This window comes from Arvicola amphibius, chromosome 1 (genome assembly GCF_903992535.2).
Source record: "Arvicola amphibius chromosome 1, mArvAmp1.2, whole genome shotgun sequence".
NCBI classification, from domain to species: Eukaryota; Metazoa; Chordata; class Mammalia; order Rodentia; family Cricetidae; genus Arvicola; species Arvicola amphibius.
In genome coordinates this window covers 66,837,008-66,863,906 of record NC_052047.1, presented here as the reverse complement: position 1 = coordinate 66,863,906, position 26,899 = coordinate 66,837,008, and the positions used below count along the sequence as shown (strand labels likewise).

Below are 26,899 nucleotides of genomic sequence, written 5' to 3'. Positions count from 1 at the left end.
CTCCAAGTCTTTAGAGGCGTGAACCTACTACTACTACTACTATTATCTTATATTCCAAATATTCTTTGTAGGTCCAGGCATGTAGTATGAGCTTTGCTCATTAACATTGCCCTCCTAATTGCACACACCGAACACCAGGCATTGTGCTCTGTGTGCACCACGGTATCTCTAGCCACAGCAGTGTGCCAGTAAGACAGGCATTGCTATTCTTATTTTGTAGAGGAGAAAAACCAAATCTTAGAATGGTTAATGATTTGCTTAAGGCAAGCGAGAGAGCTCGGATACAGACTTAGATCAGTTGGACTCTAAAGCTGTGTTCAGTAACTCACCGATGAGTGGAAGAATGAATGGACCAGTGAAAAAGACCTGCAGCGAAGAAACACCAATCTCTTATGTATGCTTTTTAAAAAATATTTATTTATTATGTATACAATATTCTGTCTGTGTGTATGTCTGCAGGCCAGAAGAGGGCACCAGACCTCATTACAGATGGTTGTGAGCCACCATGTGGTTGCCAGGAATTGAACTCAGGACCTTTGGAAGAACAGGCAATGCTCTAAACCACTGAGCCATCTCTCCAGCCCCTCTTATGTATGTTTTGAGAAGGTGCATATCCCACAGGAGAGAAGCAAGTATAGATTCTTAGGCTCAGCGTGGTCTGCCCATCATAGGGCCACAGGAAGATGGTGGGAGGGAGAGGGTCCAGAGCTGTGAATGGAGCGTAAGGAAGCTTCCCAGATGAGAGAGCCTTGTCAGATGAAAGGATTCAGGCAGGTAGAACTGGCAGAGGGGGCAGTAGGCAGCATGCTCCTCCAAAGCTGCCTGAGCAAAGGGAGATGCTGGCTGGCCTAGGTGTAAAGTATATGAGGATGTGGAGGAGGCAGATGTTGCGGGGTATTTGATCACACTGTGCATTAATTAAACAACTTTGCATTAATTAAATAAACTTTGGGTTAGGAGGCGGAGTCAGCAACTAGTTGACAGGAAGTAGCCATAGAGAGTTAAAGTCCAGAAAACAGATAGAGACACCCACAGGAAGGAGGAGTAGGGAGGAATTTGGAGTTTGGCGATCTTTTTTGGTTTGGGATCTTGGAAGAGACTCTCTCTTGCTGGGTCTCCAGCTGAAGAGGAAGATCAGTTGGCCTCTCTGAGCTAGCAGGTTTTCACCCCAGTGTCTGACTCCCGAGTCTTTATTGGTAAAACAGGACGATAGAGACTTGGTTAAAAACTACATTTAGCTGCAGAGGTAGAGGCAGAGGCAGCTCTGTTGCGACGCTGAAGTGGGAGCCTTGGCCTGAGTAGCCGGTCAGTGACTGAAGTCGCTGAAGCAACAGTAGATTCTGGCGCGGCTGCTGTACAGACAATGAAGCAGCAGGCAGAAGGCAATGCCAGGCCAGGGCCAGGCTGGCAGATGACAGAGAAACGTGGCTGGAGTCTTTGAGTTCTCTTTGGTAGATGTGGAGAGCCCCTGGAGAGCCCTTGGAGAGCCCCTGGAGACAGTTTGGGGTCAGAGAGTGACATGGCGCAGTATATGAGATGGAGTTGAGAAAGGAAAGGCTAAGAGGGGCACTGCAAGCCTGTTGCTATAGTTCAGGGAAGGATGTGGTGGCCTGGTGCGGGTATGGAGCATCTAAGGTGGGGTGCAGTGAGGAAAACCTGGGAGAGACATTTTAGAAGAAAGTTCTCTGGGTTCTACAGTGGGGAGAGTTGAGGAAGGAGCAAGAATCAACATGTGGATTAAGATCAGAGCCTTAAGTTATGGCTCCAGCTGAGTTACACGGCCCCACTGGGCCTCAGCATTCCATTATAAATTGTAAGGAGCGAGCTGTGGTGTCTCTTGTGGCTTTTTCAGGGTTCACATTCAGGCAACTCTTTAATTTCTAGTTGCGCAGACCTGGAAAGGGAGGCCAGTTGCTTCCTCTGGGTAGAAGCTGACTTTGGAAGGGCCTCAGGTCTGGGGTCTTCTGAAGTGGCTGAGGAGCTGTAATTACTGTACCACTAAGACCTGGGAAGCAGCCACACACCCTGCTTCCTTAAGCAGTTTCCCCAGTGGGAGTGTCCTGGAGTGGCACAGGTTACCTCCCGAATTAGGAGCCTCCTGAGGAGTGAGTGCATGGCTCCTTGGCCGCTGATAGCTCCAAGGTCGTTATGTAATAAGGCTCTTATTATAAGCCAAGAGTCCTGAGAAGAGTTCTCTAGAATTCCCCGTTGGCCATTCTACCTGCAGCCAGCAAGACTTTGGGCTCCAATCACCACTTAGCTCTGACACAAGTGGAAGAGTGAGCAGAGGGACTGAGTGGGCCTCAGGGCCCTGGGAGGATGAAAGGGGCGCATAGGCCAGGGGATAAGGATGATCATGGCAGAGACGGGTCCTGAGAAACCCGTGGGTCAGGACTTGTCAGGGTGACACTGAGCCAGGGGGGAAGCTGGTCCTGGAAGCCAACATTTTGAATTTCTTCCAGGGGACAGGTTTTGCTTTCCTTCTTTGCTGGGTGGGACACAATCTCTGGGCACATGTTTCCAATACGCTGTTAAGAGCAATGGTTCAAATTCTAGTTCTGCTTTCATTAGCCACACGACCCGGGCCAATGCTTGGCTTCCTTATCTAAGAACTGGAGTATCATGGGGTGACTTAGGCTATCTCCTGAATTATGAGCCTTCTGATGAATGAGCACGTGGTTTCTGGGCCTTTGTTCAAAGTCATTGTGTAATAAGACTCACCCCTTTGGCCCAGGGGTGCTGTGGGGACTATACGAGATAATGTTTATCAAGCATTTACTGATGTCCTCAATCAACAGCAGAGCAAATGGCAGTTTGGCGACAGCTCTTTCACTAGTTCTCTAACCCCATCTCAGGCGGTCATTGTCTTGGTCTAAGGGAGGGAGGGATGTGGTGCAGGGTCCTGGAATTAACCTGCCCTCTTCCTGCACCTGCATGGCTACTCTGTGTACTTTCTCTCTTCCCTCCATCATTCTGGCCTTGTCCGGGTGTTACCCGCTTTAATATCCCTTCCATCCCATTCCCACATTGTCAGAAGTCCACAGAGCTTCCTGCCACCTCCAGGCATGTAGGCATTTGTGAGGGATTTCCAAAGATAGCCCCTGTCATATGCCTTGGTTTCTGAAAGCTGCCCCTGGGAAGGAGCTCAGTGGTTTTCAGGACACCCAAGCTACCTTCTCTTCTTACTTTTAGGACAATTGATTTCCTTGTTTAATACCTTTCTTTTTGAGTGTTTCCCTCCAATACTACTTCTTAGACATGTTATGCAACTGAGGCTAATGTTATGGGTCTTACTAAAGGCAACAGTGAAAGAACTCAAGGGCCAGGATACAAGAAATGAACAGAGATCTAGAGGTCACCAGGAGGAAGCCAGTTGTCCCAGCCTTTCTGTGACTCTTTCCTCCCTTGAAGAGAACTACACATTTTAAAGAACTTTCAGGAGGTGGTGGCACACACCTTTAATCCCAGCACTCAGGAGGCAGAGGCAGGCGGATCTCTGTGAATTCGAGACCAGCCTGGTTTACCGAGCAAGTTCCAGGACAGGCCCCAAAGCTATGTGGAAAAACCCTGCTTTGAAAAACAAAACAAAACAAAACAAAACAAAAAACCTTCCCATACTTTCATCTTATTTTCACCCTTACTGAAGATTACTGGATAGAGATTATTGCTTCCATTTGACATATGAAGAAACTGAGTCCCAGGGAATCGAAGTGACTTACTCAAAGAAATAGGCAAGTTAGCAACAGACTTAGGCTTCAGATCTGGGAATGCTGATCTCTAGTCCAGTGTCTTTATGCGACATTACTGGAAGAATCCCTGCTGCTAGATTATGTGTTGCCCAAGGCCTGTAGTCACATAGCTGGGAGCTGTCTGCCTTTGACCTTTATTTTTTTTTCAAAATATTTATTTATTTATTATGTATACAATATTCTGTGTTCATGTCTGCAGGCCAGAAGAGGGCATGAGACCTCCTTACAGATGGTTGTGAGCCACCATGTGGTTGCTGGGAATTGAACTCAGGACCTTTGGAAGAGCAAGCAATGCTCTTAACCACTGAGCCATCTCTCCAGCCCTGCCTTTGACCTTTCTAGCTCTGCTTTTCCACCAGGGTCTTCTCACCTGCTATTTTTCTGTGGAGGCTCTTTACCCAGTGTTGTGTGTGAGTCTTCCTGGGCAATCTTGGACAAATGTCTCCTCACCCTAGATAGATGCTGATGACAAACCAGAGAAATGATTTCACCTGCATCTAGCTTATAGTTACAATTGTCTGATCTGGAAGTGAGCATTAGATATTTACAAAATTGGGTTGTACTATGCATACCATTTTGTAGACCTATATTTTTTTCTATTATCTGTGGTGAGTTTTAAAATTGTTTTTTTTGTTTTGTTTTGTTTTTCAAGACAGGGTTTCTCTGTAGCTTTGGAGCCTGTCCTGGAACTAGCTCTTGTAGACCAGGCTGGTCTCGAACTCACAGAGATCCGCCTGCCTCTGCCTCCCGAGTGCTGGGATTAAAGGCATGCGCCACTGCCGCCCGGCTAAAATTGTTTTTATTGAGTTGTATATCTTTTTCTGCTCCCCTCCCTTCCTTTCCCCTCCCCTCCTACCTTCTCCCATGCTCCCCAAGCTCCCAATTTTCTCAGGAGATCTTGTTTTTTTTCTACTTCCCATGTACATAAGATCCATGTTCATCTCTCTTAGGGTCCTCATTCTTGTCTTGGTTCTCTGGGATTCTAAATTGTCGACTGCTTTTGCTTTTTTTTTTTTTTTTTGCTTTATGTCTAAAAGCCACTTACGAGTGAGCACATATGATATTTGTCTTTCTGAGACCTATTGACGATCACATGTTACTCTAGTATATTGATATATTTATGTTTATTTAGTAAATTTCAATTCTAGACACAGGCCGATAGGAGGTCTTATCATAGGCATGATGGAGGTAAACAGCCCTGTAACACTTCCCCGATTATTTTCACAGCATAAACTCACAGGGTACGATTTGTTGGTCACAGGGTGTCACTGTCTTTTAGATTTGACACATATTGCCAAACTGTCCTCGCTCACAAGCCGGTCTGACCAGCACAATGGGAAATGTTTTTTTTCTTTCTTTTTCTTTTGGTTTTTTTGAGACAGGAAACAGGGTTTCTCTGTGTAGCTTTGGAGCCTGTCCTGGACCTCGCTCTGTAGACCAGGCTGGCCTCAAACTCACAGAGATCCACCTGTCTCTGCCTCCTGAGAGCTGGGATAAGGGCATACGCCACTACTGCCCAGGCCACAATGTGAAATTCACCTGTGTTCCCTCCATGATGGGATTTGGAATGATTTTTTTATTATAATTATAGTGATCAATTTTTAACTAATATAATTATATTACATTATAATTTTAAGTATAAACACAAAACAGGGAAGTTAGCAGTTTGAAGTTTGTGGCATTCGCAAGTTCCCATTGCTACACAGCTGCTGCTACCATCCATCTCCCCAAACATCTTCATTCTTCCCAACTAGAAACATCGCATGCATGATGCTTAAAAACAAAAATAGAACAAAAAGTCCTCATTCTTCTTTCAGATAAGTGAAATCATAAAGATCAACCCTCCCCAACCCCTCTGTTCTTTTGATAGAGTCTCACTATGTGACCTGACTGGCCTAGAACTTTCTATGCAGAACAGACTGGCCTCAAGGTTATACCAATCTTCCTGTATCTGAATTACAAGAGCCAAATTGTTTTTTCTTTCTATTTTGGGAGATTATTTCACTTAGCATTTATGTCTCCAAATTGCATCCATACAACGAAATTGAGCCTCAAGAAACCCATCATTGTTGGGCAGTGGAGGCACACGCCTTTAATCCCAGCACTCCAGGAGGCAGAGGCAGCCGGATCTCTGTAAGTTCGAGGCCAAGCCAGGCTGTTACACAGAGAAACTCTGACTCCAAAAAAAAAAAAAAAAAAAAAAAAAAAAGGCAAACCAAACAAAAAGAGACCCATCATTATGTTGACAATATCACACATTGGAAAGTACATACATTTTAAACATGCTCAGAGCATTTGAACTAGCCTATGGTTTGGTAAAATCATTTAACAGGAAGTCCATTTATAATGGGATGCTGGTTATCATCCTCTCTGGAGGGAAGCACATGGAGCGAGGAGGCAAGGTCCCAGGACCCTCATCTCAATCCCCCCACCAGTCACCACTGTGGAAGGTCCCTGCCCTCTGAGCCGTGGTGAGTCCGTCTGACAAATTAAGTGTGGACTTCAGGCCTTCCAAATCATGGGTCCACAGAGGAGCTCCTGATTCCTGCCATAGCTGGCAGAGGCATCCATCTCTCCTATCGGCAAACTGAAAGCATTATCATGAGGGTTGGGCTGTAGCTCACTGGTAGCGCAACTGCCTAGGACACACATGGTCTTTGCCCAGCATTGCAAAAACAAAAGAATAAAGATGATTGGCACATGAAGGAAGTTGGGGTTGTGTCAACTCAGTATCCACCCTCAGGGTATACGGATCCTTTCAACAAGAAAAACTGTAGTAGCAGGAGGACCATTTGTCTTGTTTCTTTCTGCAAGTAGCTGGCCATACCGGCGTCTTTGGCAGGGGTGCTGCCATCCCCATTTCCCAGAGCAAGAGAACAGACCTTTTCACGGAGACTGGGACTTGGTGTTGCAACAGACCTGAACAAATTCACTAGAGTAACCTTAATCTCCTGGTTAATTTACATGCCCCGCCCCCACCGTGTCTCTCCTAGTGACTGCAGGAGAATTTATTGCTTCTAGACCAGATTTCTCCACAATGTGTAGTTCTTTATGCAAAGAGTTCAAAAGCGTTCTGCCCTTATTGTTTCTTCACATCTTCTCAGCCTTTTGAGAGTCCCTGACACGTGCAAAGCTAAAGTCTAGGCTTTTCTCTTGCTGTCTAGTTTCTCTTTGGTCCCTAGCACCAGCTGAAGGCCCCATGTACCAGCCAGGGGGAGGGGATCCTTGGAGAGGATCCAAGTTAGATTCCCAGCCACACTGAATGGCTCAACCACCTGTACCACCAGATCCAGGGGCTTCTTATTCCTTTGGTCTCCATAGGCACTGCACTCATGTATGCCCAGACACATCCTATGCACATAGTTAAAAATAAAAATAAATCTTAAAAAAACAGAAAGCAGGGCTAGGGAGGATAATTTTTCTCAGCCTATCTTACTAGGGTTCTTTTGCTGTGAAGAGACACCGTGACCACTGCAACTCTTACAAAGGGAAACACTGAATTTGGGGTGGCTTGTAGTTCAGAGGTCTAGTCCGTTATCATCATGGTAGGGCATGGCAGTATGCAAGCAGATGTGGTGCTGGAGAAGGAGCTGTGAGTTCTGCATCTGGACCTGCAGGCAGCAGGAAGAGTCTGTATCCACACTGGGCGTAGCTTGAGCATAGGAGACCTCAAAGCCCTCCCCACAGTGACACACTTCCTCCAACAAGGCCACACCTCTTACTTGTGCCCCTCACTATGGGGTCCATTTTCTTTCAGACCACCACAGGTGTTGGATGAGCAGAGAAGCTGCATCTTCAGAGCTCCTGGAAAACATGGCAGCCATCTCCACATGGATTTTCCCTGCCCTGTCCCCACCAATGGTCACTACACCATAACTTTGAGGAGGGATCACCTTGTGAATCTTGTAACTTTTTGACCTTCTTGAGCCTGGTACTTTTTTCTTCCATTTTTTTCTTTTGTTGAAAATAGATTTTTTTTATACAATATGAAATGGTTACAGTTTCCCCTCCCTACTCCTCCTTGTTCCTCCCTACCTCCCCTCTCATCCTGCACCATACCCTTTCTGTCTCTCCTTAGGAAACTAACAGGCATTTAAATAATAATAATAAAACACAATAAGATAAAACAAAACAACAAAAGCAAATTGATTTGGTTTGTTTTCTCGAGATAGAATTTCTCTGTGAAACAGTTCTGGCTGTCTGAAACTCACTCTATAGACTAGGGTGGCCTCAAACTTACAGAGATCCTCCTGCCTCTGCCTTGAGTGCTCAGATTAAAAGTGAGCACAAACACCGCTGGCCAAAACCAAACTGGAATACAGCAAAACAACCAAACAAGAAAAAGAGTCAAAGAAAAAGCAGGAGCAACGCATATAGATACAGAGGTCCTATGTTTGCATGCATAGGAAATCCGATAACATGAAACCAGAAGCCATAATATATAATAAACAAAGGACCTGTAAGGTTTGTTTTTTAATGCCCCGACATAACATTGTGAGACAAAGAGCCTCCAAAGATAGCACTGAGCTCTTTCTGTGTTGGCATCCACTGCTGGGCATGGGCCCTGCCCTTAAGAGTGGTTTGTTTCCCCAGTGAGACTCCCTTGGAGGAAGCTAATTGTTCATTTGCAAGTGCTATCAACTGTAGACAGCTTCTGGGTTGGGGATGGGGGCGTGTGTCCACTCCTCCTTTCAGCTCTAGGGCCCATCTTGTGCAGACCTGTGAAGGTCATGTGTACTACCTCAGGCTCGTGAGTTCCTATGTGTGCCAACCTTGCCTAGAAGGCCTTGATTCCTTAGTGTCCTTCATCCCCTCTGGTCCTTACACCCTTTCTGCCTCTGAACTCTGGCATCAAGTTCCCTGTGGGGAATGATCTGATGGAGACCTCTCTTTTAGGACTGAGTGTTCCAAGGTCTCTGCTTATTGTCTGGCATGGGTCTCTGTATTTGTTTCCAGTTGCTGCAGAAGAAGCTTCTTTGATGACGGCTGAGCAAGACACTGATCTGTGAGTATAACAGTGTCGTTAGGAGGCATTTTATTCCTATGACACTTTACCAGAACAGCAGTATTTGGTTTTCCCCTAGTCCCCGACCTATTTAGTCTTAGGTTCTTGGCCACCTGAGCATTGCTGGGGAGGAGTTCCCTAGCCTGGCGTGTGCCTGAACTCCAATCAGATAGTGGCTGGTTATTCCTGCAAGCTTCGTGTTGCTATTGCACCAGTGCATCCTGCATGTAGGTCATCACTGCGGATCCAAAGGTTTGAAGCTGGTTGGCGTTCACCTTTCTTCTTTGGTAGTGTGCCTTCCAGTGCTGCAGACACTAGGGGGAAGGCCCTAGTAGGCTCCAGCTTGACTTCCCCCTCAATGAGTTGTACAACTGTTGTTTCAGCGATAGGAGGACCTTATAGTGGTTTGTAGAGAACCACCGATAACTTTGGCAGTAGCCTGGATTGTTCAGGGGTTCCCATGGGATCCCTTTGGCCTAGAACTCAATTACACATAACCTATTCTTGGTACTGAAAGCTTTGTTTGGTGACAAGAGATGTCCACTTGGGGCTCTGCCTCCCCCATTATTTGGTGATTTTATTTAGACTGCCCTCATATGTGTCTATATTATAGGAAGCTTCTATGATCCCTCAAATGGCCTTTAGTTTTAAATGTCCCTCCGTATATTCATGCCTTCACCCCTCTTTTCCCTCCTCCTCCCTTCGCTCCTTCCACTTCAGTACTCCCCCTCATCCATCCATAACTATTTTATTTCCCCTTCCAAGGGAGATCCCTCTCTCCCTGCTTTTCCCACTGTGGTTATATAGAGGATATACATATATATATATATATATATATATACATATATATATATATGTGTGTGTGTGTGTGTGTGTGTGTTTGTGTGTGTGTGTTGTAGCTTGCTTGTCAATGATTTAACAGTTAGCATCCACATATAAGCAAATATATACCTTATTTGTCTTTCTGGGTCTGAGTCACCTCACTCAGGATGAATTTTTTCAAGTTCTATCCATTTGCCTGCAAATTTCCTGCTTTCACTTTTTAAAAAAGAGCTCAGCAGTATTACACTCTGTAAACGGATCACATTTTCCTCATCCATTCACCCACCAATGGACATCTGGACTGTTTCCAGTTTCCGGCTACTATGAATAGAGCAGCAACAAGCATGGTTGAGCGAGTATCTCTGTGGTAGGATGAAGCAGCCTTTGGGTATATGCCCAAGAGTGGTATCGCCGGATCTTGAGGTAAATTTTGATTCTTGCTTTTGTAATGGACCATCACACTGCTTTCCATAGTGGCTTGCACAAGTTTACACTCCCGAAAGTAGTGGATGAGTGTGCCCCCTAATTTACATTCTTGCTGAATACGATGTCACTTGTTTTATTGATCTTGGACATTCTGATCAATGTAAGAGGAAATAAACATCCAAGTAGTTTTAAATTGCATTTCCCTGATGACTAAGGATGTTGAGCCTTTCTTTAAACATTTCTCAGCCATTTGAATTTCCTTTTCTGAGAATTCTGTTTAGATTTGTGCCAAGCTTTTTAATTATTTTTTTCCCACAAGACAGGATTTCTCTGTATTGTTTTGCAGCCTGTCCTGGAACTCGCTCTGTAGACCAGGTTGGCCTTGAACTCACTGAGATTTACCTGCCTCTGCTTCCCCAGTGCTGGGATTAAAGGCGTGCGCCACTACCACCCAGCAATGTTTCTTCTTGATGTTCAGTTTTTTGAGTTTTTAAAAATATATTTAGGATATTATCCCTTTCTTGGGTATATACTCGATAAAAATATTTTCCCATTCTGTAGCCTGTTGCTTTGTCTGAATGATGGTGTCCTTTGCCACAGAAGCTTTTCTGTTTCCTGAGGTCCCATTTATTAATTGCTGCCCTTAGTGCCTGTGCTATCAGTGTTCTGTTCAGAAAGTCGTCTCCTGTACTAGTGAGCTCAATGACTGTCCTTCCCTTTCTCTTCTACCTGATTCAGTGCATCTGTCCTCGTGTTGAGGTCTGGAGTAGAGTTTTGTACAAGGTGACAGGGACGGCTCTCTCTGCATCTCCTGCATGCAGCTATCCACTCTGTACAAGATGACAGGGATGGCTCACTCTGCATCTCCTGCATGCAGCTATCCACTCTGTACAAGATGACAGGGACGGCTCTCTCTGCATCTCCTGCATGCAGCTGTCTATTTTGACCAATACCATTTGTTGAAGATGCTGCCTTTTTCCAGTGTGTATTTCTTGCTTCCTTATCAAAATCCAGGTATCCATAGGTCTTTGGACCTTTTTCTGTGAGGCTGGTTCTATTTAAGTGATGAACATGTCTGTTTCTGTGCCAATATCATGCTGTTTTTTTCATTACTGTTGCTCTTTAGTACAGTTTGAGGTCAGGAATGATGACACCTCCAGACGTTCTTTCATTATTTAAGAGTACTTTAGCTCTCCTGAGTGTTTTGTGTATCCATATGAAGCTGAACACTGTTCTTTCAATTTCTGTGAGGAATTGTGCTGGAATTTGAAGGAAATTACATTGAATTCATAGGTTGCTTTTGGTAGGATGGTCATTTCTACTACATTAATCCTACCAATCCATGGACACGGGAATTTAGACATAGATTGAACCTCACATTGTAAGAGCTGTTCGAAGCAATATTTTTGGATGTGCAGAATACAGATGACTTGCTCAGAGCCAGGCAATGATCTTAGAGAAGCCACCCTCACTCTTTGGACCTTGATTTTAAGAGTGTCGAATGAGTAGGTGGGCAAATGCTCTTAGCCTTTTTCAGTGTGAAGAGCCGATTTTTGTTAAAAGTCATGTGACTCTAAAACTGCCATAGGCTTTCTTTAGGATCGAAGGACCCAGCCGTCAAGGTCACCAACAACAGTAGCTTTCCACGGTCCAGAGGCACAGCCGTCTTCCGGAATCAGTGCTGTGTGGTGGCAATCACAGTATTAATGACAATTGTAGTTAAAGAGGCCTTTGCCCCACGACACCACGTCCCTTTCACATGAACAGCTGACTTCAGAGTACACTTTGCACCCGAGGAAACTCTCCAGCCTCTTTTTCAAGACGTGGAAGGCCAGCGGAACGTGACTTGGGATGAATGGGGTCAGGGTTTAACCTGGGAGAGAGACATGCCTTGAGGAATCTTCCAGGAATGACCACGAGGCCTTCATTTGTGGTTGAACCACAGCCCCATTAAAGCCCATATTAAATTGTCTTTTCTGCTCTTTCTGAACACAATCTTGACCAATTCTTTTCTTCTATCAGTATTTCTGAGAAGCCCCTTGTTCCACATACTCAGGCAAACTAACTGAAGCTGGACGGCTGAACAGCAGACCCTCTTCAACCACAGAATTGCTCCAGAATCAGAGATTTTAGCATTCTCCACTTTGGAGCATTTTGGGGTTCTCCATTCTCTAGATGAAGCCAGTCTAGAAGGAGTGTCTCTGCACCTCAGACTTAGGTCTTGTGTTTTATGTTGCTATGTATATGCCTACATGGGCATGCATATATGAGGGCTTTCAAATATTTGCTTGTATTTAGTGTGTTATTAACTTACATATGAAGCTAATTTTTTAGCTCTTAGTTCCTGTACCTGTCACATGAGGGCTTTCTTTATTTTCCTTCCTTCCTTTATTTCTTTTTTCTTTCTTTTTTAGTTCTGGCTGTTCTGAAACTCATTGTGTAGATCAGGCTGGCTTTGAACTCAGAGATCCACCTGTCTCTGCCTCCCAAGTGCTGGGATTAAAGATGTGCATCACCACCACTAGGCTGGGCTTTCTTTAAAAATAAAAAAAAAACTATGTAGTAATATCCCATTGAGTAGACATGCCATATATGCACACACACACACACACACATACACACACACACATGCTAGTGCTTTATGGATGGACATTTATGCCATTTCATATAATTTTCAATTTAGAATAGTCCTATAATAAATACATTTAAATGTAGATCATTTTGCTCTTATATTAATTATACATTATGCTATATACTTATAGCATAAATTTTTAGAGACAAATTGTTGGATCAAAGGGTGCATGCACAATTATTTCATTAAAAGTAGTTTTAGGTCACAGTAAAATGGAGTAGAAAGTACAGAGTGTTCCTATAAAACTCTGACCTAAACACACCCAACATCACACTCTGGTTTGGAACACTCGCCATGGACGATAACCTCATTATTAACCAAAGTCCATAGTTTATATTAGGGCTCGTATCTGTGAAGTACATTCTGAGGGTTTTGACAAGTGTTTGATAATATATCTATTATTATTTATCTGTTGCTATAGTATTATACAGTTTAATTTCAGTGTCCTCAGCATCTAATGTCCCTTTCTTTCCACTGCAAGCTGCAAGTACAGACCTTCCTGATGACCTCAGAGCTTTGTTTTCCCTAAAAATTTCTTTAAAATTTGAAAATTTGTCCATATTGGGTTTCGTAGTCTAAGTTGATGAGGACAACTGATCAGGTCTCTTCCTCAAGGGAGCATCAGATCTCGTTACAGATGGCTGTGAGCCACCATGTGGTTGTTGGGAAGAACTCAGGACCTTTGGAAGAGCAGAGAGTGTTCTTACCTGCTGAGCCATCTCCCCAGTCCTGTTTTGTCCCCTGGTGTCACATAAATATAACCTTTTCAGATTGTCTTTTCCCATTTAGCAATTATCATTAATTAATTAATTAATTGATTGATTAAGATTTTGAGACAATGTTTTTCTGTGTAACTTGACTGCCCTGGATCTCACTCTGTAGACCAGGCAGGCCTCAAACTCACAGAGATCCTTCTGCCTCGGCCTCCTGTGTGGAGTGTTGTGATTATAAGAACGTGCTACCATGCCAGGGCGTGGTGGTGCACACCGTTAATCCCAACAGTTGGGAGGCAGAGGCAGAAGGATCTCTGTGGGTTCATGGCCAGCCTGGTCTACAGAGTGAGTTCCAGAACAGTCAGAGCTGCTATGCAGAGAACCCTGTCTCAAAAAACCCAAACCAAAAAGAAGAAAAAAAGCATCTATACCAAGCCTGGCTAAATATCATTTTCATTTACTCATTGTGTGTGTGCATGTGCATGTGCGTGTGTGTGTGTGTGTGTATGTGTGTGTGTGTATGCACGCATGTATGGGCTTTGGTATGTATGTGGAGGTCAGAAGACAGCTTTGGAGGATCTGGTTCTCTCCTTCCACTATGTGAGTGCTGAGGATCAAACTCAGGCTGTTAGCCTCAGGGGCAGCACCCTTACCCACTGGGCCATTTTGATGAACTGTGATGTACACTTAAGATTCCTCTGCTTTCTGTCACTCCAATCACACTCTATCGTATGAGTGCACTGCAGTTTGCTTGTTTATTCACATACTGAAGAACAACAGCAATTTGGTGACTTCAAATTTTTGGCAGTTATGAATAAAACTGCTATAAACATCTATATGCAGCTTTTCCCAGTTTTCTGCCAGTTCTGGGGATGGAGCACAGGGCCTCATGTACTCTTGGCAAGAGCTCTACCACTGCACGAGACTGGGATATGGCTCAGTGGTGGGTTTATTTATTTATTTATTTATTTATTTTATTTTTTTTGTTTTTCGAGACAGGGTTTCCCTGTAGTTTCTAGAGCCTATCCTGGATCTAGCTCTTGTAGACCAGGCTGGCCTCGAACTCAGAGATCCGCCTGCCTCTGCCTCTCGAGTGCTGGGATTAAAGGCGTGCGCCACCACCGCCCGGCATGGGTTTATTTATTTTTAATTCATGTGTATGTATGTGTATCTGTGTGGGTTTATGTGCACCCTATGTGTTCAGGAGCCTGCAAAGGCCAGAGACTGTAGAACTAGCGTCATAGGCAGCTGTCAACCACCACGTGGTCTGGGAATCAACTCTGGGCTCTTGGTTATCAGGAAGTACTCCAACTGCTGAACCATTTCTCCAGTCCCAGGACTTTTTTTTTTTTGACATTTTTTTCAGCTTGTTTGGGTCAATACCAAGAGACTGACTACTGTGTTCTATGGTGTTTGAAGTAGTTATACCATTTTACATTTATTTTTTAAAAAGATTTCTTTAGTTATGCGCATGGGTATTTTGCATGCATTCATGCATGCATGTCTGTGTACCATGTGACTAACTGGTGTGCCCAGAACTCAGAAGAGGCTGTCAGGTCCTCTGGAACTGCAGTCATGGGTCAAGCAAACCACCATATGGGTGCTGGGAACTGAACCCTAATCCTCTGCAAAAGCAATAAATGCACTTAACCATTGAACCATCTCTCTAGGCCCCAGTTTTGTATTTCTTTATTTTTCCTTTTTCCTTTTTCCAAGACAGGGTTTCTCTGTAGCTTTGGAGCCTGTCCTGAAACTAGCTCTTGTAGACCAGGTTGGCCTTGAACTCACAGAGATCCAGCTGCCTCTGTCTCCGGAGTGTTGGGATTAAAGGTATGTGCCACCACTGCCTAGCCTACTAGCAATTAATGAGCCTTGTCTATCCACAGCCTCCCCAGCATCTAATATTTCCAGCGTTTGATCACCTACTGGCCATCCTAAAAGGTGCAGAGCAGTTGTTTTGAATTTGCAGTTTTAAAAAAAATATTTATTTATTAGGAGATTTATTTATTTATTTATTTATTTATTTATTTATTTATTTATTATGTATACAGTGTTCTGCCTCCATGGATGCCTGCAAGCCAGAAGAGGGCCCTAGATCTCATTACAGATGGTTGTGAGTCACAATGTTGCTGCTGGGAATTGAACCCAGGACCTCTGGAAGAGCAGTCAGTGATCTTAACCTCTGAGTCATCTCTCCAGCCCGGTTGCCCTGGAACTACCTTTGTAGACCAGGCTGATCTCAAACTCATAGAGATCTGCCAGCTTCTGTTTCCCAAGTGCTGAGATTAAATGTGAGCACCACCCCCACCTGACATTAATGAAATCCTTAACTTTTGTTCCTTTTACTATTGGTATTGGGCCTTACAGTTGTCATGAATAGGAAGACTGTAAATGGACAAATCTAGTAGCTATAGTATTCTCTCTCTCTCTCTCTCTCTCTCTCTCTCTCTCTCTCTCTCTCTCTCTCTCTCTCTCTCTCTCTCTCTCTCTGCCTGTCTGTCTTTACCTCTTTCTCAATGCTAGGAATCAAATAAGGACCTCGTACATGCTAGGTAGGCTCAGAGTCTCTCTCTATATTTTTCAATTTGTATTTACTTACGGCCAGCCTCCTCTGTGACTCAAGCTCTTGCATTCTAATTAATCCAGCTTCTGTCCTTTGGTTGATATTCTGGTTCTTCCGTATTTGACACTGAACACGGTTTAACTCAGATAGAATCATTTCCTTCTTCTCCAAGGTTATTGTTTTGGGAAACCCCATTCTCCTTAGTCATGAGCATCTTAAAGTCAGGCAATGAGTTCTTTACCTGTGCACGCCTAATGAGATTGTGAGCTAATGCAGGCTTGCTCATCTTTAGAAGTATTTTGAAACTCTGTAATTCCATGGCACTGCCATTGCCACAATAGTATCTGATGCATGTGGAAACTGTCACAGTTAAAATAGGGAGCAGCCTTCCTCACTCTCAATTCAGAGGCTTTCATTTTCCTGCTCATTGTCTTTTATTCATCTGTCCATCCATTCACCCACTGCCATCATCCATATCCATCACCATAGCCATCCACCCTTCATCTCTTATCTATCCATCTCTTATCTATCCATCTCTTATCTATCCATCTCTTATCTGTCCATCTATTATCTATTACTTACATGTCCAGTCACACATCTATTCATTTACTCAGCCATTTTACTCTCTTTTTCCTCTTTTGGTGATGAGGACTGAACCCAGTGCCTCACACATACTAAGTGTGTCCTCTACCGCTAAGTCTCTGTGACTAATCTCTATATATAAAAGATTAAAATGCTTATGTAGTCATGCTCATAGCAGAGGCAATCACAACACGTCAAAACATGGACAACTAACCGTGTGTCCATAAATGAAGGAAGGGATAAACAAAATGTGATCTAGAATACAATAAACATCATTCAGTCTCAGAAAGGAAGAATGTCCTGACAGATATTGTAGTGTGACTGAGCCTGGGAACACCGTGTTAAGTAAAACAAACCAAACATAAAGCAACACATTCTGCAGAGTCTGTTTAGAAGAGGCATCTAGAACGGTCAAATCCATGTAGTCAGAAGTAGGATGGTGGTGCCAGGGGCAGCCGAGGAAGATGGGGCAGGGAGGGCGGGGCAGTGTATCACTTTAATATTGTAACGATGGCAGCTGCATGGAGTTGCAGGGAGTTTCAAAATATTTACCGAGATGAGTAATTCTGTGTTAGTTCACGGCCACAACTGGTGTGAGTCAATAGGAGAGAGGACTGTGCACTTGGACTTGGGGTGCCGCTGATCAGGAAGGAGCAGTTTCCCCAAGTGATAATGCTGGTAAGGAAGGGAGAGGCTCCAGCTGAGTGAAACCACGTTCAGTATCAAACGTGGGAGACCCGGAACACTAGCCAAAGGAGAAAAAATCGGCTCAGTGGAAATTCAGGAACTTGAGCCACAGGGAATTCTGGGTTCACATGGTAGAGAGGGATGTGCCCAGGAAAATGAAGGAAAAGCAAGAATATAGAGAGCTGAATCAGCCTCAGGGTAGAGGTAGAGTCTGCGTTGTAAAAATACAGACCTGGGGATAGGTGGTGGCGAGGGTCACACACTACAAACCCATCGATGCGATTGAAGCCTACGTCTAAAAATTGTTCAGATGCCAAATCTTACGCTACCTTTATTTCCAGTGAAAAGAGAGCTGTAGTAAGATTTATAGAGTTATTAAATATTTGTTGAATATTAAGAGCTGTCAAGACTTTGTGTATATAACACTGGAGACAGAGGACAGTAAGCAAGGCAAAACCTGCCCAGCAGAGCTGCCCTTTACACAGAGAAAGGCAGTAAACCAAGAAACGGAAGCTCACGTTTTGTGTGAGTACCGTGAAAGCCATGGGTCGGGTGAGGTGGATTGTTTGAGTGTGCGCAGTCAGAATAGGTGGTGGTTCTTATTTTACTTTTTAAAAACGGAACATTATGCATAATGTTGCTTTTGTCATAAGTAGTATATAGGCATTTATTTTGTTTTTTAAAAATTTATTTAATTATTTTTGTTTTCTGTATACAGGTGTTTTGTCTGCATGCATGTATGTGCAGCATGTGAATGCCTGGTGTCTACAGAGGCCAGAAGAAGGTATCAGGCCCCCTGTGACTGGAGTTGCAGATGGTTGTGAACAGCCATGTGGGTGCTGGACTCACACAGGTCCTCTGGAAGAGCAGTCAATGCTTTTTACCGCTGGGCCATCTCTCCAGCCCCAGGGGAGGTTCTTAACTTACTTTGTCAGTCTGAGAATCTGACCAAGGTCATGAGCCCTTTCTCCCTGAAGACACAGACCTGACCAAATGTGCATGTGATTTTTGGGACTACAAAGATGTCTGAAGCCCACCTCTGAGGGGATACGGATGAAGGTTAGGGACCTGCTTTATTGGTTTCCTACAGCTTTTTGGAATGGATTACAGCATGCTTTACGTATTGCAGAAGATCCTCTGTGATCCATTGCCTGCCCATGTCTCTGTCCAGTCATGCAGACCACAGGAACTTCCGGTTGTGGAACATGCCTCTGTGCTCACACACCACCCTCCACCCATGCTGCTGTAGGGACTCCTGCTGACCCCTGCCGCTTGTCCCTTTTGCTCTTGCACTGCCCTCTTCAAAGGGACCAAGTCAGACTTGCTTTGCTTCACAGCCAGAGCATCTGTCACACTGTAACTGTTGATGCGATCGGTGTCATTTATCCACTCAGGTAGTGTTTATTGAGGACCTACTATGTGTCAGCCCAGTCCTGGGCACAGTGAGGGTCAGGAGACATTAGCGTTAGTCTTAAAAAGCTTATACATTAGAGGAGATTATAGATACTAAAATATAATTATATAAACATAAATCAAAAATTGATACACATGTAAGAAGGATGAGAATAGGGAATTTTTTTGGAGGGGGCGGTTTGAGACAGGATTTCTCTGTGTAACAGTCCTGGCTGTCCTGGAACTCACTCTGTAGACCAGGTTGGCCTTGAACTCACAAGAATCCACCTGCCTCTGCATCCCAGGTGCTGGGATTAAAAGTGTGCACCACCACTGCTTGACTGAAAATAGGGGTGCCTTGGATAGCATTTAGGCTAGGGATGGAGGCAAATGAGGAGCCCCTTGGAAGAGATTGAAAATGGGACTAGAAGTTTGCGAGAGCGGCTGGTGGGGAGGAAGGGCCCTGCACAGCGACCAGATGCAGGGATCACATGAACGCTTTCCTTGGTTGACCTGAGGCAGAGCGGGCATGCCATTCACGTTTGTATTTCTAGCATCTGACACTGAGCAGGCACAGTGAATGAATAAGGGGTTGCATGAAAGAGTGTTTCCATGCACGATTACTGGGATTAGCTACTAGATGGCGGAGAGGGTTCTTTTGATGGTGAAATGAATTCTGTTTATTCAGCCCAAGTGGTGTGTTGAACACCTGGATGAAATGCAAAAAACACAGAGCCGGTCAAGTTGGGGAGAAATGGTCCGGGTAGGAGGGCTTTTTAAAATTATCTTCAGGCAATATGCCTGCCTGTGGGTTATTTATTGGGATGAAGCGAAATTCACATAGCGTAAAACTAACCATTATGAAATGAACAGTTTGGGGGTCATTAGATCACTGAAATGTTGTGTAACCCCCACCTCTAATTCCAAAACATTTTATCATTTCCAAGGGATGCCCCCCAGATATCCATGTATGGATTTTAAGCTCTCTAAAAGTGGGGGCTGCTAATCTGTCCTCTCCGTGTCCCTACTGCTTAAACAATGTTTGCCTGGTGTTTGCTGAATGCACGAATAACTTCCTAAACCCACACTCACCTGAAAAGATTTCCCAGTTGCCTAGAGAGCTTTCCTTAATTATATCAACAATCTGGATGTCATTAAAACTTATTATCTTAGTATGGTGTAATAAATATAAAATAAAATGTATTATCTTGGTCCTTTGAATTTACAGCTCAGAAAATCAGTCATATTCATAGTTCTGTACAGCCACCATCACCATACAGTTCCATGTTTTGCTTTGTAAAATAGAAAATCAGTGCCCATTAAACAGTAACTCTTGGGTTAAATGTGTAGCTTGGCCATAGGGTGCTCATCTGCTATGTATCAGGCCCTGGGTATGATCTTCTGAAGCACAAAAAAGCCTTAGTAATACATACCTCCCAGCCCCTGAAACGCCTGTCTTATGTAAGTAAAATTGCCCAGGTATTTATTTTAAATATTTTAGTTATTATTTGTGTTTCCTATCTATCTATCTATCTATCTATCTATCTATCTATCTATCTATCATCTATCTATCTCTGTGTGTATGATATGTGTGAAGGCACAAGCATTGAGTTGGAGGACAATTTGTGGGGTCAGTTCCCTTTTCCACTTTTATGAACCTAGAATGCAGGTTGTAAGGATTTTGAGGTAAGTGCTTTTTCCCACTGAGCCATCTCAGTAGCCTGAGGCTGGGGAGTTTTTAGTCTATTTTTTTCTTTAATTTTTTTTGTATTTCTCATATGAATATAATCTATTTAGATCAGATCTACTGCCTGCTTCCACCCTGAACTCCTCCTGGAACTCTCCTTTGCTTCCCAACTTCATATCTCCTTTATTTTTCTTTCAAAACCACTCAGGCCAATTAGAGGCTGTACGCACATGGGCATAGGATGCCACTCACTGGCGCATGGGCAACCTACCAGGGCCACACTGATGAAGATGAACTCTTCCTCTCAATGCAGAGAGAGTGGCTGTGGGGTGCTTAGCCTAAATGGGACAACCTTCTCCAACACACATACACACATGCACACACATACCTCACACACATTCTACACACACACACACACACACACACACACACACACACACACACGCATGCATGCACGCATGCACGCACAGCTCACAGAATATCATGGAAGAGGTCTCTGAAAGACCATAGTTGTACCTTTTCTCTTGGTAACCATTAACTGCCAACAGGTCCTCAGCTAGGGGCAGGGTCTTGTGAACCCCTTCCATTCACCATGCTGGAGTGTTGGCTGCCTTGATTTTATGCCGGCAGCTACAGCTACACCTCCATGTTCAGAAGACATTACCTCACATCAATTTTTCCTTACCTTTTGCTCTTACAATATTTATGGCCCCTCTTCCACAATATTCTCTGAGCCTTTCTCTCTCTCTCTCTCTCTCTCTCTCTCTCTCTCTCTCTCTCTGTGTGTGTGTGTGTGTGTGTAAGGTTGTCTCACTGAGGTTGAGCACTCCAGTCATTTTCTCACTCTGACAAGTGTGAGTCTCTGTATTAACTGCCGCCTGGGGGACAAAGAAGCTGCTGTCATGAGGGGTGAGAACTGCACTAGTCAGTGCTGTAAGGACAAGAATTAGATGCGGTGTGGTGCTTCATCCCTTTAGCAAATGGTAGCAGCACCTATGTCCTCCAGCCGGAGGATTCTTTGCCAGGTTTATAGTCCCAGGTATGAGTTCCCTCCTGCAGAATACACCTTAATTCCAAAGAGAACCCTATTGGTTACCCCAATAAGGTCCAGGCCATTATTGCTCCAGGGGGCGCATCTCTCCAGGCTGGTCATGATTGTAGTTTACAGGGTGCACATCTGGGTAGGGTTCCTGATGGCTTTTCTCCCCCAGCAGCCTGCACGGCCCCTCCTGGCACTGTGAGATCTAGCCATGGGGAAGACATTCTCAGGTCAGCACCAGCTTGATTTCCCACGTCCTGTGAGCAAAGCGTGTGGTGTCTTGGTAACCAAGAGCAATGGCAACTCTTTGCTCTTGACCAGGGACATCCTGTACTTGTCACCGTTCATTTTGTTTGATAGCCTATAGCATCTGGGGGAAGAACTGCACCTCCGAGTAGGAGAATTCCAAGTAAGTATTCTCTAAAAAAATAAGTTTTAGGAAGCGTATAAAAATAGCTTTCCATTTGGCTTTCCCAAACATCCTTTAGTGTTAGTTATTCTTCTCCCCACTGCCCCTCTATCCTAATCTCAAACTTTCCTTTTTGTTCCTGGTTCCCACCTCATGGCAGTTGATGGGTGTGGGTCCAGGCTCCCGGGTGGCGAATGTGGTTTCCTGGACCAGAACCTGCAGGCTTTTGGGCATTTGCTTCTCTATTTCATGTCACAGACGGAGTAGAGACCAGTTGAGAGCCAGTCACATTGGTGTGTGACTTCCAGAGAACTGGGCTTTCCAGGATCAGAGTGTCAATGAACTCTTTTTTTTTCTTACCTCAATCTCTGAGTTTGCAGCAATCCAAGACATTTGCCAGAAGATGGTGCCTAGAAAGACCTGTCCTAATTTAACTTGTCTTTCTCATAATTAATGGCTCACATTAATGTCTGAGACCTATAGACAATTGGGATCAACTGCCAAATGGGAGTAATGTCAGAGGGAGAGAGGGCTGCTGGCCTGGAGGTGGCCTGAATATCAGGACCAAGGCATCACTTATTGATGTGTTCCCTACCCCATCCCCTCTCTCTCCAGTAATGGTTAAAATAAATACAGGTACATCAACTGAATAGCAGTTTGGTCATTTTCATCTGCAGGCGCTTGGGGCAACTTACTTAACCTTTCGAGTCCTAGTGCCCGTGACATGGGAAAACAAGGATGGTCACTATGAAAACAAAAGAACCATTTGTGCCTAAGCCATGCCCGCCTCCGGCTCTGTGAGGGCAAGGGCATTCCTGAGAGCCCCTCATCTTTGAGTCCAGAGAAGGTGACAGTGATGACGTCAGCCCTGTTCTTGAGCACCACATGTATATTTCACTGTGTGAGATGCCTCGATGCGCGGAATCATCTGCCTCAGACATGATTGACCCCATTTTGTAAGCAAGGAAAACAAGTGCCTGCAAAGTTAGGTAGCAAGTTCTGGGCTCCTTCTCTTGTTCAGAAGACAGAATTCTGACTTAATATGCCTGAATGCTAGGCACTGGTGGGCTCATGGGGGTTGGTGGACAGGGTGGTGGCATCCAGGAAGGAGCCTGATCCTTTATAACAATGATGGTGTTTCCCTTTCTTGGTTTTAGAAATAACCATCCAGCTGTAGAAAATCTCATCCCTGAGAGGTGTAGCAGGGGATAAAGTTGAGGCTACAGTGAGGTTAACAGGCATTGATATGCAAATGTCCAGGGCTTGTCTCCGGTGAATAGGGATGAGGCTGAGAGCCAGGGCGCTCAGGAGCCTGGCTGGAGTCTGAACTGATACTAGGGTCTTTTTAGAGATCAGCTGCGGCACGTCTAGCAATTTGGCTGAAGAGGAAACAGGTTGAGAGAGAGAGAGAGAGAGAGAGAGAGAGAGAGAGAGAGAGAGAGAGAGAGAGAGAGAGGAGTGAGTGCCTAAGGCCTTTTGGCTGAGGAACCAGCTTGAACTCGGCCGGGCCCCTGGCTTCCAGCTGTGAATTCTTGCATTTTTCCTTCTGCCAAGAGGCTGAGGGAGTGTCCTGAGGAGCTCTGAGGAAGGAAAGCTAGAGATGTTGCAAATGTGTTACTCCATGCTTCTTCTGCAGAGCTAGTCTGGGAATTAATTTCTAGAAGTCCTCCCTCTGCAGGATGCTCTGGCCTGGCCTGGGCTGCAGGGCCAGCGCAGCTCTTGGCTCACTGTGTGTGATCTCAGCCCAGGCTTGTGGCTCAGACACCTGTCCAAATGTCCAGGGTTTGATGAGATCTTGGAAAGAGATTCTCGGGCATCTTCTTGTCTGTGTGCTTTACTCTTTTGATTCAGGGTCTTACCATATGTGTAGCCTAGTCACCAATCACAATCCCTTTGACTCTGTCCCTGAATGCTGGGACCAGAGATGTGCTACCACACCCAGACATCTCTCACACTTTAAAAGGGTTTCAAAGCACATTACAAATCGTCCCTTATTGTCTGGGGAGGGGGAGGTGTCTTGGTACCAGGATCCCATCAATATTGAAATTCAAGTCTTTTGTATACAATGGCACAGTTACATAATATACATGCACACAACCCATGTATTTCCTCTCATGTGCTTTAAATCATCTCTGGATTACGGGTAGCACTGATTACCATGTGCAAGCTATGTAAAGCTCTTATACAATACTGTCTAGGGAATCGCAAGGAAAATAGTCTGTACAAATTTAGCACAAAAGTATTTCCATCGGTGGTGGGTTGAATCATTCAGGTGAAAACACAGGACAAGGAAATGACTCTGGCGAGACCCCTCTTTTTTTCTCTTCTTCTCCTTCCACTGAAGATGCAGGCTGTGGAGAAGTCAGGAACGGGTGAGTGTGCTGCTGGTGGCCAAGAGATTTGTATTGAGTTTGACCCAGCAATCTCATCCTGCTGAGAATATTCTCCAGGAAACCAAAACTTGGCTGAGTTCTCTGAAATGTCCTGCACTCATTTTTTTCACACGGAGAAGCCACACTCACAGAAACGCCGGGTCTGTTTCAAAGGCACCTGCCACAGGTGAGTCACAGAGTGTACGCTGCTGGCTCCAGGTGTTTCGGGCCCCTGTGCAGCTCTTCCTTTTCTGCTCCACGAAGGATGTGGCAGTCCAGGTGTGGCAACTGCGCGAGGTGCCCACTGCGGGAGTACAGAGGACTTTTGTGCCAGGAGGGCACCACCCCCAGCAGGCCCCTCCCTGCTCACGGAACAGCCTTTACCTGTGGGCGGTCGCCCGTCCCGCAGTTTCTCCTGCAGCTTTGCTGGCTCCTCTTTCACTCCGAGAGCTGCTTCACGACGGTGCGGTGCAGTGTGCAGCAGGGACGGTATTACTGCCGCGCAGCCCCTCTGTCGCGGGTCCCCTCCCTCGGGGCTGATCATTAACTCAACGGCATTATAAGGAGTGAGCGTCCCTGGTGAGCCAGTGAGCCAGAGGGACTCCTCGCCACCGCCATGGACAGTACCACCTTGAGCCCCGGGGTCACCACCACAGATTCACCCATACCGTCCTATGAGCGCATTCGCAATGCGGCTGACATCTCAGTCATTGTCATCTACTTCGTGGTGGTGATGGCTGTCGGACTGTGGGTATGTGCGGGACCTGGGACATAGACTGAAGGGGCCAGGGCTACTGTGTGGCATGAGCGGGTGCAGAGATGCCATGGTTTCACTAAACCACAGAAGGCCAAGATGGGCTTATAGGTCTAGAGAAGGGAGTGGGAATGTCCTGGAATGCTGGGGAGGAGTTCAGAGCACAGGAAGCTTGTGTGTAGGACCGTAGAGGGTGCCAAGGGAGCCTGTCAGGAAGGCCCAGGGAAGATCCCCAGCTGAGGGGGAAGTCGGAGGATCACAGGGACTAGGATAGAATGTAAGGGACAGGAAAGGGACAGCTTGGAGCTGCAGGGAGGGGCCCAGGGCAGGTGGATACTGTCCTACTCCAAAGAATCCAGTTTCCAATGGGAAAGAAACAATTTAGAGCCAGATGGTGTAGCCTCTGCGTAGCAGGTGCATGAGGCAGCCTATGGCTGACCAGTGCCCCCTCCTGGGGAAGGGTTAGCTTTGTGTGGTGGGATTCTAGAGAACCTCTGGGATTAGCCATGAGGAAGGAATTGAGCAGAGTGGCCTGGTCCTGGGGAGACGGAAGTACATGTGCTCCTCTCGGGACTCTGGGGACACACCAAACCAGAGAAACTCGTTCTTCAAAGCCTGGAACCTGGAAAGTTCATTTATGATGCTGGACACCTAACAGCTAGACAGAGCGTGCGAGCTCTTCAGCCATCTCTAAAGGGTGAATTTGCTATGGAGGCCGCTGTGGGCTCTTGAGTTACGAAAGGATGGTGGGCACTAGCCTTTTATAGACATAGCTGTATCCGGGGAGGAAGGAAGGGAGCATGGGCTCTTTTGTTTAGTTTTGGAATTGTAGAAACCATGTGTAACAGAAGGACTTCTGGGTGTCACCCTTGTGTCAGCGCGGCTGACTCTTCATCACTACACCTGTCTTCCTACCAGAGCAGGTGTCTAGAATACTCCCCTTTAGTACTTGTTCTCCTGCAGCTGAACTAGATGATGAAGAGCGAACCCCCCCAGCCTCAGTTTATCCGAGTATAAAATGGGCATGTTCTTAGGATCCCCTCCCCCAAATACTGTGATGTGAATCTGAGAGGTCTTTATTGATTCTAGGAAGCTTTTCTTATTATTGACCTTAGGGTCAATAACCTTGCAGGATGTGTGATCCATGCCCTGGATAATATTTGTCTTTTCAAGTAAAATGGACACAAATGATAAGCTGGGTAATGCATTTCACGCAAAAGTCATGGAACAGGGAGAACAGGAAAGCCAATTACAATTTTACAAAAGAAAAACTTGAAGTCACAGGCGATTGTGGATTGCCTGAGGTTTTGCAATCCCTGGGACTGTTCTGGGAACTCATGTGTCTTGATCCTTGCCTTGACACCAGGCCCTCAAGCATGGTGCTTGCTTTCTGCCTCCCCGCTCCAGTTCAGACCGGTAGGTGTTGGAGCCGAGATGCGAGTCCACAACCTGCTAGTTACACCAGATGCCCCTTTCCAGGCCCTGACCATCTCGCTGCTCTCACCCAGACTCATCTTAGCCCCCCCCAAGTCCTGCGAGTGTTTACAATTTTTGTGGTGTTTGCACTTTTCAGATATCTGTGAACCAGGGTCACTTGTCCTGTTAAAATGCTACTTAACGCGCCTGCTAGTATTTGTCTGTGTTTAATCTTCTCCTATTGGCCAGTGTTTCTGGACCTTGCTCATTTGACACAATGGATGTCTTCCAGTTAACACTTCTCTTTATCCTACTGAGGTGTTAAGGCTTGAATTAGGGATGGGTATTCTGGTCTCTGAATGACCTCGGGGCTGCACAGACGCACCCCAGCCCACTGTGCGCCACCCGCAGCTACTGCTCCTTCATCTCCATCCCCATCCATGCCAGCATTACCTATGTGGGCTCTATAGTCTTTCAACGTTGTTCTTCATTGACTATCTTTGGGCCTTGTCCTATTACCCGTTTGATATTTATTTCCCTTTTCTTCACTATCTCTTGTTGCTTCTTCAGGGGGTTTTATATACATCTAAGTTGAATTGCTGACCTTATTCTTACTGGAAGATACTACCAGCCCAAGCCAGAACTGTTAAA

The 26,899-nt window shown here is 45.3% G+C and overlaps 1 protein-coding gene across 1 annotated transcript in view; it reads left to right on the top strand.

The window, feature by feature from the left end:
* The first annotated feature begins 24,464 nt into the window (after positions 1-24,464).
* The window catches only part of LOC119826619 (sodium/glucose cotransporter 1), a 63,909-nt gene continuing 61,474 nt past the window's right edge, over positions 24,465-26,899 (top strand). The window contains exon 1 of the mRNA XM_038348030.2: positions 24,465-24,829. Within this exon, the coding sequence (XP_038203958.1) occupies positions 24,695-24,829 (135 nt within the window). The 5' untranslated portion in view covers positions 24,465-24,694. The remainder of the gene's footprint in view (positions 24,830-26,899) is intronic.